The following is a 12,983-nucleotide window of genomic DNA, read 5'->3' as shown; positions in this document are numbered from 1 at the left end:
GAAATGTAGGCCTAAACGGTGTGTGATCGGTGTATATACACGCGCGCACACACATGCACTTTCACCCAATTATTTATTTTATAATAATAATAATAATAATAATATTAATAATAATAATTATTTTATTAAATAACTTAATAAAATAATATCAGGAGTGAATAATAATAGATATAAAAATTCACTCCTGATAATATGCCCGCACAGCATAGCTAGATATCTAGGCACGGGGCCTGAGATACGCCGGGGATGCTTGCTACCCTAACCCGTGCTGGCACGGCGCCGCATGCCAGGTGACGTACTGGAGGTGGGGCGAGCCGGTGCCGACTTGCCGCTGCACGCGTGACTATGTGGGAATGTATTGCCAGTACCCGATCACGACTCACATAGCGCGTAAGTGCAGAGAGGAAGCGAGAGGGGAGGATGTATGAGGTTTGGGGGTATGGTGTGGCCTGGAGGGGCCAGTATATATTTACATGCGATTAGGGTTGTGATGACCTAACTTTTCCACTACCTTTTATTCTAACCATAGTGATTGTCAAAACCTTAACCACAGCCCTAATTTTAACCCTCCTGCTACTCCAAATTTTCATCCTAGTCCCAACCTCTAATTTTAACCCTAATTCTAACGATAATTCTAACGGCTAACCTTAGCCCTAACCGTAATCCTAATCTTAATCTCAACCCCAATTCTAACCATACCCATATCCGCCTAATTCCAACACTATCCTTACCCAGTACATTTTAACCCTAACCCTGTCCCTAACCCTAACGCTAACCCTATCCGTAATTCTAACCCTAACCCATAAGGCCTAATTCTAACCCTAACTCTACACCTAACTCTAATCCTAACGCTAACCCTACCCATAATTCTAACTTTAGCCTCACCCATCACCCTAGCCTCAACGTCAAACCTAACCCCACCCCGACCCCTATCCCCCCTAACCCTAAATCTAACCACGTGGTGATCAGTGATATGGTCCTCGTGGGCCACCATAGTAGAGCCCCATGTGACCACTGGCTGCGCTAGACACCAATAAGATACTGCATGGTTATACTGCATGGTTATACTGCAAGTATACTATGGTTATTATGGACCTCCGATCGTAGTTGAGTAGACATGTAGTCAGTCTTCCATTATTCACGTGTTTATCTATATACGCGTTTATTCGACATTTCAGTTCTTAATATTGCACAGGAACGATCGTATATATCTGTTCATAGTATAATAACGCTGATAGGGTCTATGTCCCCCAGGGTACTGCGCCGGGAACGTACCCTGGTAACTTATGCTGATATGGTTAGGGTTAGGGTTAGGGAGTAGGCGTAGGCGACTCCTAGACTCGTTAGTGGAGTAGGCGAGGTACGGTCCGGCATATTAGATAGTTACCAGGCTACGTTCGGTATACCGGACCGTACCCAGGGTACGTTCCGGCAGTAACCCTGGGGACATAGACCCTGGCAGCTATAATAACTGTTGGATTAGGTAGGGGGTTCTTCACATGTTAATCATCATGGTATGCGGTAGTTATTAATAAGCAAGAACTGAAAACATATAAAATTAACCGACATAAGATATGTGATAGATGTGTATAAAGTTCGTAGAATACGAGATTCGTGCCGAAGCTACACTGCGGGTAATGCATCGAGATTTCATTGCAGGACCGTTTCAGAATGCTCCTATCTTTAACGCTTACACATCGCACACGGCTCAAAGGTGTGAGTGTGGCGCCCCCTGGTGGCCACAGTACGCACCAGGGCAATGCCTACGACTCCTTGCTACCGCAAAACTATGGAGGTTAGAATATGATCAACATGCATGCGCTTGCTTCTCTGGGTAGTTGCCTCCTCTCTCCCTCTAGCAGTTACTATAGACTCAGAGAGAAGATGCCGTACATGTTGCGTTGGGTATTTCGTACTGTTTTGTGCAATGTTCATTACTGTTATAACCATCATTATCGTTCACGTTTCCATCGTTTTATGTCGGCATGACAACATAGCAATACGCTGGAAGCGTGTCTTCTCGTAAGACGAATAGTTCAGTTACACTCACGACATGCAAATATCGCAACACGAAACGTTTACTGGGCTAGTAGGGTTCCTTATAAGGGTCAACTTAATTATGTGTTACAATCTATATATAATAATATAGATAATATATCAGGAGTGAATAATCTCTATTATTCACTCCTGATATAATTATTCCATATATATATATATTATAATATATATGATAGAGTCCATGAGATTGGACATGGTGGTGGTTCACACGGTGGCTCAGGCACACACGCTTAGGTGCCGACTACCCCCGTCGTTCGGAACCTGCAGGTAAGTGGCAGATTTCACGCGTTCTCACACTAACAATAGTTACACACATACTACACTAGTACATACATACATACTAACAATAGTACAACACATACATAGTACAATAGTACAATACATAATAGTACAATAAGTAGTAAAATATAGCTACATCTAGACGAGACAAAAAAATAACCACGAGTTATGCGTCTACACATGTAAAAAATCGGTTTTAAACCCGGGTTGAAACGCGATAGTTTTGACTCGTGTAACGCTTTATTCGAGAAATTTTTCCTCTGTGTAGGTTTAGTTCATATTTATAAACTCTCGTAAAACGCAAAAACATTTTGTATACGTTGTAATTTGAGTAATAAATGATGATGTAGTCAGAGCCGGATTAACATCGTATTAAATATAGCAGATGCTACAGGCCCCGCGTTATTTGAGAGGCCCACATGCACCCCACAGCAGAATTATTTTCATACAACGATTATCGTACAAGAGTTAATTCTTAGATGGGTCCCACGTCATGATGCTACAGGCTCACAATGTGTTAATACAGCCATAGTATGTGATATGTGGTATAGTGGATGCAGTAGGTGAATTCATAATGGTCACTAACGAAAATGCCTTACAATTCAACACATGTGTCTGTCTTAAAGACGTGACCGCTAACACAGGTTAAATGTGGTTTATTTTGTCAACGTATAGTGGTAATGTGCAGAAGTGGTACTACAGTACGGCCTCTAGGACCTGTCAGATGTTCACATGGAGCGGATGCAGGCGGTAACCCCAACAAGTTTGATACGAGGAGCCAGTGTGAGCGCGTCTGCAAGAAAGGTACGATGTAGGCCTAAACGGCGTGTGATGTGTGCACGCGCGCACACACATGCACTTTCACCCAATTATTTATTTTATAATAATAATAATAATAATAATAATAATATATTATTATTAATAATAACCTAATAAAATAATATCAGGAGTGAATAATGATAGATATATTATTATTCACTCCTGATAATATGCCAAGCACAGCGTAGCTAGATATCTACGCACGCACACACGTGTGATAATGATAAAACATGTAAGCATCTATATAATCAAACGATATAGTTTATTCAATGTGAGCTATTAGTTGAACTAGACTAGATACTATAACTATTCGAGATGGACTAGATAGACATTATTTCACTAACTAACAGTTATCCTGTAACTGGAGCCATACAAGAATAACTGAGCGTGCGCGTTCTTGCAGGAGATGGAGGTAGTGGATGTGGATATCATAGTTGTAAGAACGGAGGGACATGCGTGTCAGGTAGCCACTACGGGGGCACCGCCTGTATTTGTCGTCATAGCTACACAGGGAAGAAGTGCGAACATCGTAAGTACACAACGTGAACATACACGGGGACAAACCATGTATCATGATATAAGTGCTGTTACCGCTGTACCGAACCATGTACGATAAACAAGCCTGAACGTACATATAAGATTACGCTTCAATTATAATTCATTTTCCGTGGCCTTGTTACACAGGAACCTCATCATGGCATTACTTAATTTGTAACAGTAACATGAGTGAGCGAGAGGCAGAGTTGAGAGAGTGGCAGAGAAACATATAGGAGGTGCGGAGATAGCCAGAAGAGGAAAGGAGAGAAAGGGGCGAAGAGAGAGAAAGAGTGTGTTTGCGCGCGCGTGTACGGGCGCTTGCGTCCGTGCGTGCGTACGAGCGTGTGTGAAAGAGCTTGGATTTTATTTCCGCTGGTACATGTTCATTCACTGGCAATGTCCTCTATTTCCAGACATCGGCACAAGCAACTGTAACTACAATCCATGTCAGAACGGAGGAACATGCTTTAGCACTGGCCTCACTGGCGCCACCTGCTTCTGTCGCCCTGGTTTCCATGGTGATAGGTGTCAGTATTACAGTGCGTTTGTCTTCGTCACAGCGATTCGTCGTTCCATTTTGAAACCAAAACTAACAATCCAAAACTCGGGAGTGTTTATGTAAATTCTCGGTGAAGCAACTGCATGGTGCTCACCGATAATAAAACCCTTGTTGTTTGGTTTTCAGCCTTCTGAAATACGGTAATCACGTTGATTTTCGTTTAGCCGGCGGGGATACCTGCATACCAAATCCGTGCCAAAATGGAGGCACTTGCTATACCAGGGCTGGAAGCGTCGTGTGCATATGCAAAATCGGTTACCATGGAAATCGTTGCCAAACATGTACGTGTGGCCCCTTTTTATACGAAAAATTGTAAAATTAAATATTAAAAACTAAAGGTTACGACCGAGAAGAAAGAGCCCGTGCGTGGAACAAATTACCGTTATTACTATACTATTTACAGAAATATGCTGCTTAATTTGTGCTACGAGTTTAATATTTATAATTACCAATAATTACAACTTTTCGAATTCAATATTTGTGCCACGGATCAGTGTCGTGCAGTGTTGATAAGGATCGTGTATACAGGAGCCTATACGTCACAGAGCGTACGGTAATAAAACTTGCAAGGTGGTTCAAATTCGCAAGTATTCGCCTCTGTTACATTAACGTCTAAACGCGAGTGAAAACGCTTGGCAAATAGAGGAATTCGCATGCCTGCCTTACTTTATTTCAGCTGGTACGGTATGCGACCCAAACCCATGTCGGAATGGCGGAGCTTGTCAGCCCAGCATTACTGGCAGCTATACGTGCGCATGCGCACCTGGCTACACGGGAGATGTCTGCGAATGTGAGCGTAGTCGTCTTTCTCCTCTCTTTCTCTCTTTCTCTCTCGTGGTTTCCTCTCTCTCTTTCAATATATATATATAGTATATATTATATATATATATATAGTATATATTATTATGTTTATATATATAATATGTATATATACATATGTGTGTGCGTGCGTGCGCGCGCGTGCGTGCGTGTGTGTATGTATGTATATGTATATATATATATATATAATATATATATCCCTGATATATCTACCTAGCTATCTATTTATATCTATCTATCCTATCTATCTATCTATCTATCTATCTATCTATTCTATCTAATCTATCTATCTATCTATCTATCTATCTATTAATCTATCCATCATCCATCCATTCACCATTCATCATGCCATCCATCCATCCATCCATCATCCATCATCCATCCATCCATCCATCATCATCCATCCATCCATCCATCCATCCATCCATCATCATCCATCCATCCAGTTAATTCCCATTCCATCTATCCACCAATCCATCCATCCATCCATCCATCCATCCATCCATCCATCCATCCATCCATCCAATCCATCCATCCATCCATCCATCCATCCATCCATCCATCCATCCATCCATCCATCCAACCATCCATCCATCTACCTGTCTACCTCTATCTCTCTGTCTATCTCCCTCTCTATATACATGCATATAATACATAATATAGAAAGCCTTAACTCTAGTTTAAATATACAACTTACTGGTAGACGCACGGATGTGTGCGCAGCTGCAGTGGTCACGCATTCCAGTACGTTTGCCGTGATAGTGGTGCAGCGGAACAACTTCTGTTTGATATCACACAGCAGCAGCGAAACAATCGTTCCTGCAACCACTGCAATATATTCAGGGCACGGACAAAGTAGACTCAGTCACGGGGTCAGGTTTAATCGGTCCTATTATTTATATTCGTGTAACGCGAAAAGAAACGCGACGTTTGAGGAATATGATGATTCAATAATTGGCGATTGTGGAGAAATGCATTGAAAATAGTTAGAAAATTAGAAATTCAGTTGGTAAAAGCTATCGTATAGTATATATATGTATGTTATATATTCTATTATGTTATTATGCTTATTATATGTTATATGTTTATAGTATATGTTATATGTTATTTGTTATGTTATGCTATTATAGTTATTATATAAGCTATGTATGTATATATGTAGTTGGTAAAAGCGTATGTATATATCATATATAAAGTCAATAGGCATTGGGCTTGCCACTAAAAACTTGGCAGACCTTTGAATGCACGTGGCCATTGCATTGTTAATATATTATATGTATGATGTTATATTATGTAAGTATATATGTATATGTATTGTTCAAAAGTATGCAAATCTTATTTGCAGGCGAAGAGAGCTGCAATGTGATCGTCTGCCTCAACGGCGGCACGTGTGGAGAATTCAGTGGAGGTACGCCGCAATGCGTCTGTACTGGCATCTACACGGGAGAGCACTGCGAGACAGGTAGGTGGTGGGTGGGTGGATAGGCATCCATGCCACGCTGACGCAAGTATTATGGTTTTTTTTTTACCGGAACTCTAGAATCACTAAAACACCTTGCCTCACAGTACATGGAAGTAAATGTGTGTGGTGTGGTGTGTGTGTGTGGTGTGTGTGTGTGTGTGTGTGTGTGTGTTGTGTGTGTGTGTTGTGTAGCGTGTGTGTGTGTGTGTGTGTGGTGTGTGGTGTGTGTTGTGTGTGTGTGTGTGTGTGTGTTGTGCGTGCGTGTGTATGTGTGTGTTTGTGTGATGTGTGTGTGTGTGTGTGTGTGCGTGCGTGTGTGTGTGTGTGTGTCGCTGTGCGCGTGCGTGCGTGTGTGCGTGCGTGTGGCGTGTGTGTGCGCGCGCCGCGCGTGTGTTGTGTGTGATGTGTGCGTGTGCGTGCGTGGCGTTGCGTGTTATGTGTGTGTGCGTGCGTGTGCTAGATGCTGGTGTGTGTGTGCGTCTGTCGTGCGTCGTGCGTGCGTGGTCCGTGTGCGTGCGTGCGTGCGTGTGGGCGTGGCCGTCGTGTGTGTGTGTGATTGTGATGATGTGCGTTCGTGCGTGCGCTGATTGTGTGTGCGTGGCGTGCGTGTCATGTGTGTGTGCGGTGGTGTGTGGTGTGGCGCGGCGTGCGTGCGCGTGTGTGTGTGTGCGTGCGTGCGTGTGGTGCGTGCGTGTGCGTGTTTTGTGTGTGTGCGTGCCGCGCGCGCGTGTGTGTGCGTGCGTGCGTGCGTGCGCTCGTGTGTGTGTTGCGTGTGCGTGTTGTATATTGTGTGCGTGCGTGCGTGCGTGTGTGTATGTGCGTGTGCGTGCATGTGCGTGTGTATATGTGTGGGCGCGTGCGTGCGTGCGTGTGCGTGCGTGCGTGTATGTTGTGTGCGTGTGTTTGCGTGCGTGCGTGTGTATGTGTATGTGTGTGTGTGTGTGTGTGCGTGTGTGTGTGTGTATGTGTGTGTGTATATGTGTGGCGTGGGTCGTGCGTGGCTGCGTGTGCGTGCGTGCGTGTATGTGTGTGCGTGTGTGTGCGTGCGTCTGTGTACGTGTATGGTGTGTGTGTGTGTGGTGCGTGTGGTGTGTGTATGTGTGTGTGTGCTGTGTGTGTGTGGTGCGTGCGTGCGTGTGTGTGTGTGTGGTGTGTGTGTGTATGTTGTGTGTGCGTGCGTGGCGTGCTTGTGTGTGGTGGGGTGGGCTGATCATCATACTTCCCGCATTCTATTCGCATCGCCTGAACTCGCATCACGGAGGAGATATTACACGGTAGACTACAGATATCACGCTTGTTAAAATAATTAATGCTAATTACAAAATATTACACGCACATGACTTTGTGTCCAGCCTCTCATTTAGGCAATCGCCCACTACCCCTGAAATTCTCTCATTAAAATTTTTGACCATTAAGGTCAGTGCGTTCGCTCTTTAACTCCAGCAATACAACTAGAAGTACAACCGGCAGTCCCTTAACATCATAAATGCCAATTTAGGTGCTTTTTACCACAAAACCACAATTCTTTCACATATCTGCCCCACTAAAATGGAAGTTCTCGAATAGTACAATCAGGGTAGGAACCACGCTATAGGTCCGTGTCGCTACCTGTCAACAGTGATGCATTACTCCCTAGGACAATTGCTGTAAAATGGGAGCAGTTTACTTTGCTAATGCACGCAGTAACACACGACGCGTGACTATGAGAGAGGACTTTCGCGGAATGTGCTCCCGAACAAATTCACACACTAACACGACACACGTCGCTCTGTGCAGTGATTGGATCGACGGCATGTGACTCCAACCCCTGCCTGAACGATGGAACCTGCGTTAGCCCTAGCGTCAATAGATTCTACTGCCGATGCAAGGCGGGATACTTTGGCAATCTTTGCCAGTTCGGTAAGTCCGTTATTTTTCAGGCGATTGGTGCAGTTGGTGTCAGTGTACAGATTGTATTCTATATCTTTGGTGTGACGGACTGGCGGTCACATGCTATGATCACACACACACGCAACGCACGGCACGCACGCGACGGCACAAACACACACACACGAACGCGACAACACACATACACACACACACACACACACGAACACCACGCGCGCGCGCGGCGCGCGCACATCCCACACACACACGCACGCACGCAACGATAACACGCACGCACGCACGACGCACACACACACACACACACACACACACACACACACACTGTTGATGTGTGTATGCTGCCGCCACTGCGCGCGATTCCCAAAGCATGGCGATGATTATTTGCTGATTAGCCTTTCGAACTCATCAATGTCAAACAAAATATAAATGAAACCCACGCGCTAGATGCTTAGATGAGTTAATGGATTTACTTAAATTATTATTATTATTTTATTATTATTATTTATTTATATATTATTATTATTATAAGATTAGTGATTCTGACGTTAAATCAATTAACCGTTCTCTTCATGTTGTTTACAGGCACGGGCAGTACGTGTACCGACGTTAATCCATGCAAGAACGGAGGAACGTGTATACCGATCGGAAATGGATTCGTCTGCAACTGCCCCGCTCCGTACACAGGAGTGATCTGTGAATGTAAGAGCCTCTCCGAGATGCTCATTGATAGCGTCACGATGTTTAAGATTTTAGTTAGTTAATTATTAATATCAGGGGTAGATTATGTCAAATCATTTGTCATTATCTACCCCTGTTAATATTAATATAGTACTTAATTAATTAGTTTGTGATTAGGTTTGTTGTTAGGGCTAGGGTTAGGATCGTGGATATGTCTGGGGATACGGTTAGGGTCGTGGTTGTGGATCACGGTCATGATCAAGGTTAGGATCGAAGTCAGGTTTAGGGTTAGGGTCGTGATTAGCACGAGCATTGAGGTTAGGGGGTAGGATCATGGTCATGGTTAGAGGTAGGGTCATGGTTATGGTTAGAGGTAGGATCATGGTTCTGGGTAGTAGGATCATGGTTATGCTTAGGAGTAGGGTCATGGTTATATGCTTAGTAGAATCATGGTTATTCTTAGGGTTAGGAGTAGGGTCATGGTTATGCTTAGGGTTAGGGGTAGTGTTAGAGTTAAGGTTTGGGCTAAGGTTAGGGTTACGGTTAGGGTTACGATCGTGGTTTGGCTTAGTGATGAGGTTAGGTTTTAGATCTTGGCTAGGGAAAGGGTTGGGATTTAGGACCCCCCCCCCTTTCAACATTATATTCGTTCTTCAATGATCGTCACACACCCACCCAAGACAGTACTATTGCACATAAACTGATCGTGCTGGTGTATAAGGCAGGGATTTGTTAGACTTCTGTACTGGTGTATAAGGCAGTGTAGTGTTGGTATTCTGCACTGTTGTATAAGGCAGTGTAGTGTTGGTATTCTGTACTGGTGTATACGGCAGTGTAGTGTTGGTATTCTGTACTGGTGTATAAGGCAGTGTAGTGTTGGTATTCTGTACTGGTGTATAAGGCAGTGTAGTGTTGGTATTCTGTACTGGTGTATAAGGCAGTGTAGTGTTGGTATTCTGTGCTGGTGTATACGGCAGTGTAGTGTGGGTATTCTGTGCTGGTGTATACGGCAGTGTAGTGTTGGTATTCTGTGCTGGTGTATAAGGCAGTACAGTGTTGGTATTCTGTGCTGGTTTATAAAACAGTGTAGTGTTGGTATTCTGTGTTTCAGTCATGACAGGCATCTCGTGTAACAATGAGACCTGTCTGCATGGCGGCACCTGCCTCGTCATCGGTGACATCATCAAGTGTTTCTGCACGACACTATGGACGGGAACGTTCTGCGAGTCTAGTAAGTACTACAGGCTATATACCCTTGGTTGGGGTTACCGCATGGCTTTCTATACACCATTTACACTGAATTATGACTCTGTATTGACTCAAAATGACTCGCAATTAAATTATATAAATCTATTAGGAAATTTAATTATAGAAGTATTTTATACTTTTCAAGACAGAGCCAGAGTAGCTAGTGAAGGTACATGAGTGGACTGTCATCTGCTGTGCGTGCGTGCGTGCATGCGTGTTATTGACATTATATATACGTGTTTGCAGGACTGGATCCCTGCGATAGTAACCCGTGCCTCAACGGAGGTACCTGCGTGCCATTCGGGCAGAGCAGCTACAGGTGTGAGTGTCGCAATGGCTTCACCGGATTCATCTGCCAGACTCTCCCCAACAAGAATGGCACCGACATCTTTCCATTCTTCACTCGCACTACCCCTCGATTTGCAATAGACTTTCCCTAGCACTAGAACTGACTTTCTCTAAAACGTAAAGCAACTGCTCTTAAAATCAGAGTCAAGGTTAAGAGTAAGTACGATAAGAACGTTAAATTACTTACCCTAAAACTACATTTGATTTTCACTAGAAGTGTCTGGCCTGATTTTAAAATTGAACTGATATTTCGGATGGTAGAAGCAGGGGGCGACTTTTGTGGTTGGTCACTGTTTGACCATGTCCGGTCCACCTGCTAACGTGATTGGATCCAAGACTTGCTAGCGAGAATTGAGAACTGTTCAGCGAATGATTTTATAGTGATTACAAACTGTGGGCTTTTAAAGAAATTAACAATAATTAATGCTTTTTGAAACGAAGAAGTAATCACACCCTGAAGGCTTAGATGTTTTATGATAAGGATGATGATGGAGGATTATGATAAGTTGAACGAAGAATATGTATACTGTATTCATATTGATGATATTAATCTAAGTAGAAGTATTTAATTTGAAAATTAAGAGACACGTGCTTCTCAGCGTTGTTAAACCAAACAGAAAACTAGTTGTTACATTTGTTGGGTATATCAAATCATCATATTTATTATATGCAAACACTTTTATTACGTTACATTCTTTTCTTTCTGTAGGTGTTTAGAAGGTATGTTTGTTATTATATTAAAACTCTTTATCATGAACTGTTTTTTTCTTTCTTATATGCCAAATGTGTATTCGACTACATTTTCCGCAAAACAACAATTAAAGATTAAGTTTGCAGGGATCTCAAGTTCTCAGTTATATGTTTAATAGATGTTTTTGATACATTTCGAATTGTAGTCAGTGACTAAAATATGCACAAGTAGTGGTTAAGTAGTACTAGTGTGTTGTTTGGACATACCAGAGAAGAATCCCACGTGAGTAAGTAAACGCAATTTCTCTGTTCAGATCAGAATAGCTTTTGCAGACTGGCAACAGAATTCTGCCACGTTTTAGTCCACTGTGATTCCTCCAGGTGGAGCTGCTGTACGAGCTTCATGTGGTGAGACGTCTGCTCAACAAACCATTCCTGCACTTCCTGTACAGAGAGAAGACCAAAGATTATTTAAGTTCTCGTAACCTTCCAAATCATTTTCATCGTCTACATATTAAGGAGCGAGATCTGAAAAAGCCAAATTGAAGAAAAAAGCATAGTGGAAACACATGGATAAAATAGTAGAGCACCAAGCTCAATAGGGAAGACATTTGTGGATGACTTATGCTCCCAGCTAAAAGGTTCAAGACAAGTACGCAATATTAGTGAGCAGTAAGGAACATGCAGAGACGTGAGAAATAATGCGGTGTTGGTTATACAATCGCTGCCAGCAAAGCAAACGAATGAGAATTCGAAATACATGTGAGTCACGATTAGCATTACACCACCAACCTTGTATGCCTTGTCTCTGGCGCTGATAGTTGCAACATGACTCTCCGTACAATTCTCTGTGAAAACCTCTGCTGACACTTCCTCTCTTACAAGGAAAGTCAATCCTGGCCACTTGCCAGATTGGTGCCCTTTACTAGTAGAATTAGGCAGCTTTCCTTCGGGGACCACATCCAGTTCCGATTCTTGCGGCAACATATTTCGACTACAACCCTTAAAATAAAATTTTTAGGTGCAATATAAGTATTATACTAGGTTAGAGGTAACACTTACAAACTTATGTGTTGTTGCGAGGTTTATCTTGTGTGTGGGTGCAAGTGAAGCATATCTTGTGCATTCGTGTGAGTCAGTATATCTTGTATGTGGGCGTGTATATAATATATATATGTAAATACCTTGTGTGTGACCGTATGTAAATCCTGTATGTGCGTGAGAGATCTCAAGAGAGATGCCTCGATCGTGCGTGACTGTGACCGTGTGTATGTGTGTATGTGTGGATGTGTGTATGTGCGCCCATACCTTGTTTAAGGGTGTGAGAAGGTCAGCAGTGGTGTGTGGGGCTGGAGTCGTATCTGCCTCCATGACATCGCTGGGAGTCAGTATGCTGTCTAACACCTCCACTAGTCTCTCAGTCATGCCAGCTAGCAAGGTCACAAGGTCATCTGCTGCCGTCGTCACATCCTCCTTCATAACAAGTGCTTCCACTAAGAAAATCTAAAGTACTATCAGGGGCGGATCTAGCTTTCAGGAGACAGGGGGGTTGATAGGAGTGGGGGGGGTTGATAGGGGTGGGGGGGGGGTGATATTGCT

At 43.3% G+C, this 12,983-nt stretch overlaps 2 protein-coding genes and 1 long non-coding RNA gene across 6 annotated transcripts in view; 1 reads left to right on the top strand and 2 right to left on the bottom strand.

The window, feature by feature from the left end:
- Positions 1-3,650, bottom strand: part of LOC106812676 — a 19,518-nt gene extending 15,868 nt beyond the window's left edge. The window contains exon 1 of the long non-coding RNA XR_001394366.1: positions 3,639-3,650. This is a non-coding gene — a long non-coding RNA (uncharacterized LOC106812676). The remainder of the gene's footprint in view (positions 1-3,638) is intronic.
- Positions 1-11,451, top strand: part of LOC106812675 (fibropellin-1-like) — a 19,412-nt gene extending 7,961 nt beyond the window's left edge. For 3 of the 4 annotated variants that reach the window (XM_014816608.1, XM_014816607.1, XM_014816609.1), the window contains 9 exons: positions 3,560-3,685; positions 4,107-4,232; positions 4,417-4,533; positions 4,929-5,042; positions 6,417-6,533; positions 8,310-8,432; positions 9,003-9,119; positions 10,210-10,329; positions 10,593-11,451. In XM_014816608.1, the coding sequence (XP_014672094.1) occupies positions 3,560-3,685; positions 4,107-4,232; positions 4,417-4,533; positions 4,929-5,042; positions 6,417-6,533; positions 8,310-8,432; positions 9,003-9,119; positions 10,210-10,329; positions 10,593-10,786 (1,154 nt within the window). In that variant the 3' untranslated portion in view covers positions 10,787-11,451. Of the gene's footprint in view, positions 1-3,012; positions 3,142-3,559; positions 3,686-4,106; positions 4,233-4,416; positions 4,534-4,928; positions 5,043-6,416; positions 6,534-8,309; positions 8,433-9,002; positions 9,120-10,209; positions 10,330-10,592 lie in introns of all 4 variants that reach the window. The other variant, XM_014816610.1, reaches the window with a different exon arrangement.
- Positions 11,452-11,539: 88 nt separating this feature from the next.
- The window catches only part of LOC106812670 (coiled-coil domain-containing protein 180-like), a 23,092-nt gene continuing 21,648 nt past the window's right edge, over positions 11,540-12,983 (bottom strand). The window contains exons 28-30 of the mRNA XM_014816600.1: positions 12,693-12,857; positions 12,177-12,386; positions 11,540-11,828 (exon numbers count right to left, since the gene is read on the bottom strand). Coding sequence (XP_014672086.1) covers positions 11,700-11,828; positions 12,177-12,386; positions 12,693-12,857 — 504 coding nt within the window. The 3' untranslated portion in view covers positions 11,540-11,699. The remainder of the gene's footprint in view (positions 11,829-12,176; positions 12,387-12,692; positions 12,858-12,983) is intronic.

Source organism: Priapulus caudatus, unplaced genomic scaffold (assembly GCF_000485595.1).
Source record: "Priapulus caudatus unplaced genomic scaffold, Priapulus_caudatus-5.0.1 Scaffold673, whole genome shotgun sequence".
Lineage (NCBI taxonomy): Eukaryota > Metazoa > Priapulida > Priapulimorpha > Priapulimorphida > Priapulidae > Priapulus > Priapulus caudatus.
The sequence above is the reverse complement of the archived record's forward strand: the minus strand, read 5'-3'. Positions and strand labels throughout refer to the sequence as shown.